This window comes from Erpetoichthys calabaricus, chromosome 4, assembly GCF_900747795.2.
Source record: "Erpetoichthys calabaricus chromosome 4, fErpCal1.3, whole genome shotgun sequence".
In the NCBI taxonomy this organism is placed as follows: domain Eukaryota; kingdom Metazoa; phylum Chordata; class Cladistia; order Polypteriformes; family Polypteridae; genus Erpetoichthys; species Erpetoichthys calabaricus.
The window spans coordinates 64502789-64506407 of NC_041397.2; the positions used below are offsets into that span (position 1 = coordinate 64502789).

Sequence of the window (3619 nt, forward strand, 5' to 3'; positions counted from 1 at the left end):
TAATTAGGACTACTGGACTATTTATTACCAGGATGCTGCTTTATACATCTGTGCATGTATGATAAATAAAAGAAATCAACAGTTTTATTATCAGCAGTAACTCTGTCAAATTCTGAAAATGTAAGGAAATCAAATGAAAAATGTAAAGAAACTGTTAATTACTTTATTTTCACCTGCACCATGACTTAAATGTCTACATTTGAGTGAGAGTCCTTGAAACATGGCAGGATTAGAAGCACTTGTGATGCAAATATATAGTAAATCGTTTCTTTGCCTTGTCCACACTTGTTGCACATACCACATTTGGTAGTCGGTGACTTTTTTCACTCAGTGTTTGGCAGAATGTCCATGAAGTGCACCTTATAATGAAGAAACATCTTTGGGGCAGCTATCCACATCAATACCACAGCCTACAGGTTCTATATCATTCAATTAATTGTCATTGTCACTATAATCAAAATATTCATCTTGTAACAAACTACTTGTTTCTAAACATTAGCAGCTGTATTTCTTTTTTGTGACAATATAACTACCAGCTAACTATTTATAACAATATTTTTCTCAAGGGTAGTCAAATGAGCAGTTTTAACAACGTTAAGCAAGTAACAGAAAAGGATTCACAAGGACCAGGAGATACAACAGAGAACAAAGTCACAAAGCAAACCAAATGTTGAAAGTTAATAAATAAAAAAAAAACTGATCGCCAAAGCTCAATAAATAAAACAGAAACAAAAGCAAAGATAAACAAATGAAAAGTCAGACTCCCTAAATAGATTGTGCAATAACTAAACACATTAATATTTGTTTTAGAATATCCAGAAACTTTGACACAAAAGTAACACTCCTCCTATCCAATAAAGGTGGGAGGAGACAAAGTAATATGTCACATATCTCCATGTCAGGGTGACCAGCAACGTGATCATGAACAATTTGGGTGCAGCCATGCAAAAACATACAAGATGACAGTGCCTATTATCCAAACATTTGTACAAAATTGTCACAAAGATAACAATTTAAAAGAAATCATTGATGGGATTACTACAAGAGAAAACTGAGATACTGTATTTTTTAGTTTTTGCAAAAAAGACTTTCTTTTTTTAAGTATATTTTTGACAAAAATTTTTCATAACCCCTTGAGCTTAAATATGATGGTGTCTGACACATCATCATTTGTTGCATGTCGTTACAATGAGATGCCCTTCAATGCAAAAACATGATGTAAAACACAAAATTGACAAAAATAACATAAATAATAATTTAAATTAAATTTGAATGAAACAACATTTCAGTAAAAGTATTCCAAATAGAACTTAAATAAATTTAATCTGCACGTTTTCCAGGATCTTCTGCCTTTTTTCTTTTCACTTTTTCATTTTGTGACGATAGCCCCAGGATTACTAAAAACCCCTGGCTTTTTGACAAATGTAACCTTTACATGTCATAGATTACCCTTACTATGAAAGACTAAAAATACAGTATTATTTTGAAGAGATCTGTTAAGTAAAATTGTAGCATTCCTGTTTACATTGCAGTGTTTAGATTGTCTAAGGCTGCATTTCCTCTCTAGGGCTGTAGGAAGATGAAGTTCGTCCCATCATCATCAGTCACATGGCAGAAACCAAAGTTAGATTAATTGCAAGTCCATCCCAAGCGTTCTTTTTGAATTGTAATTTGATAGAGGATTCTGTATGTTTGATAATTTAATTGTAATATGTAACACTTCAAAGGAATGTGAATTTTCTTTGGTTCACAACACATACTTTAATATAGTTTCATATGTACTGAGGTTTTATTTTTTTTCATTTTCATCCTACTGTTGTAGGGCCACCTTTCTGACACTTGAACAAGTTTATGAGCGCTTGCTGAAAATTGTCTCCTGCAAGCACATAAAATATTAAATTGAAGCAAGGGCTGAGGCCTGCCAGTGGCCTTGTGACAATATAGACTGCATTGATTGCGTCTTCTGTCTGGCAGCTTGTCACTGCAGTCCTGCTGTATAACCGCACAGAACGCATTATATGATAAGGCATGAAGCAAATTATAAACATAAAAAGGATTATGATAGTCAGGCGTCTGGCACGAATTTTCCGGGAATGGCTAGCACATGGGCCCAGTGTGAGGATCCTGGCAATAGAAATGTAACATATAAACACAATTACCATGGGTAGGAGAAATCCAAGAATGTTCAACACCCAGCTGTATGTTATCGCCTTTTCGATATCTGGGGTGCTCCCATAGTCATAACAGATAACCGTATTGTTTTTGTATTCTATAGTAAAAACGTGAAGAATGGGCAGAAGTTCAGTCAGAACTATCATCCAGACAATTACACATGCCGCGATGGCCCATTTCTTTTTCCGAATTCTTTGTCTCAACATTGGTCGAGTGATGGCAATGTAGCGGAACACACTTATGCATGTTAAACACATAATTCCCCCATACATATTCATGTGGAACATAAGCCTGAGAAACTTGCACAAGAATTCTCCAAGAGTCCATCCTTGATCCAAGGCATAATAATAAACAAAGAATGGAAGAGAGCTGACGTAAAGAACATCAGCCATTGCTAAGTTAAACATGATGACAGTGTTACTCTTCCATGGCCTCATATGGAAAATGTAGACAAAAATGGCAAGAATGTTTCCAGTAACAGCAAATCCACAGTCGACAGCGTAGGCAACAGGCAGGAAATATTTTGTGAGAAGACTGCTTACTCCAGTGCAATTGACATGATTTTCATAACTGCTGTTAAGTGCTGTTGAATCTGATTTAAACAAAAAAGAAAAAAAACAAAATATGAATAGCAAGTTAATCATGAACGCAAAAACCTTTCCCATTATCAGATTCTGGCAGAGTATGCCACATAACTCCTGGTACAGTCACGGCTGGTACTGCAACTCTCTGCTGGCAGGAGCTTCAGTATGTCTTACCAAGCTGATGCAGATGATTTAAAAAGAAGTGGCACATTTGGCATTCAACCAGTGTGCATGTCACTCCTCTTCAGATCACTACATTGGCTTCCTGTAGCAGCACATATTAAGTTCAAACCCTTGAACAGCTGACAGGTTTGGCAGGGAGTCCAGCACTTCACCAATTACAGGACCAGCCATGGAGCTGCTGAAGGTGACGCCTCAATGGCAGAGGAGCTGAACCACTTCTTTGCTCGCTTTGAGATGGAACTACCAGAGGCAGCTGTTACACACACAGCAGCAACTCACAACAACATCACCCCCTCCCTTAGGGTGGAGGAACACGAGGTGAGACGCTCATTCCAGGCTGTCAATCCTAGGAAGGCTGCAGGTTCTGATGGTGTCCCTGGACGTGTGTTGAGGAGCTGTGCAAAGCACCTGGCTGGGGTCTTTACAAAGATCTTTAACCTGTCACAGTCCCAGGCCTCAGTTCTTCCCGGTCTGAAATCCTCCATCTTACTCCCTTTACCAAAAAAATCACCCATAACCTGGCTGAATGACTATCGGCCAGTAGCGCTCACCCCGGTGTTGATGAAGTGTTTTGAGAGATTGGTCCGGAGTCATATCATGTCCTTTATCCCTCCCACCTTTGATGCACACCAATTTGCTTACAGGGCTAACAGGTCTACTGAGGATACTGTTGCTGCTGT

General features: G+C 38.1%; 1 protein-coding gene across 1 annotated transcript; it reads right to left on the reverse strand.

The window, feature by feature from the left end:
- Window positions 1-1046: 1046 nt before the first annotated feature.
- LOC114651330 (2-oxoglutarate receptor 1-like) lies at window positions 1047-2967 on the reverse strand. Its single transcript, XM_051926595.1, has 2 exons — window positions 2931-2967; window positions 1047-2764 (listed from the first exon to the last, which is right to left on the reverse strand). The coding sequence occupies exons 1-2, from the start codon at window positions 2965-2967 to the stop codon at window positions 1806-1808; spliced, it is 996 nt and encodes a 331-aa protein (XP_051782555.1). The 3' UTR covers window positions 1047-1805.
- Between the last annotated feature and the right edge of the window lie 652 nt (window positions 2968-3619).

Bases quoted from the DNA above. Each gene is read 5' to 3' on its own strand.
- LOC114651330 (XM_051926595.1), bottom strand. From the start codon at position 2,967: ATGTGCCACTTCTTTTTAAATCATCTGCATCAGCTTG. The intron at 2,765-2,930 runs GTAAGACATACT...TGTTTAAATCAG, and splicing joins AAATCATCTGCATCAGCTTG to ATTCAACAGCACTTAACAGC.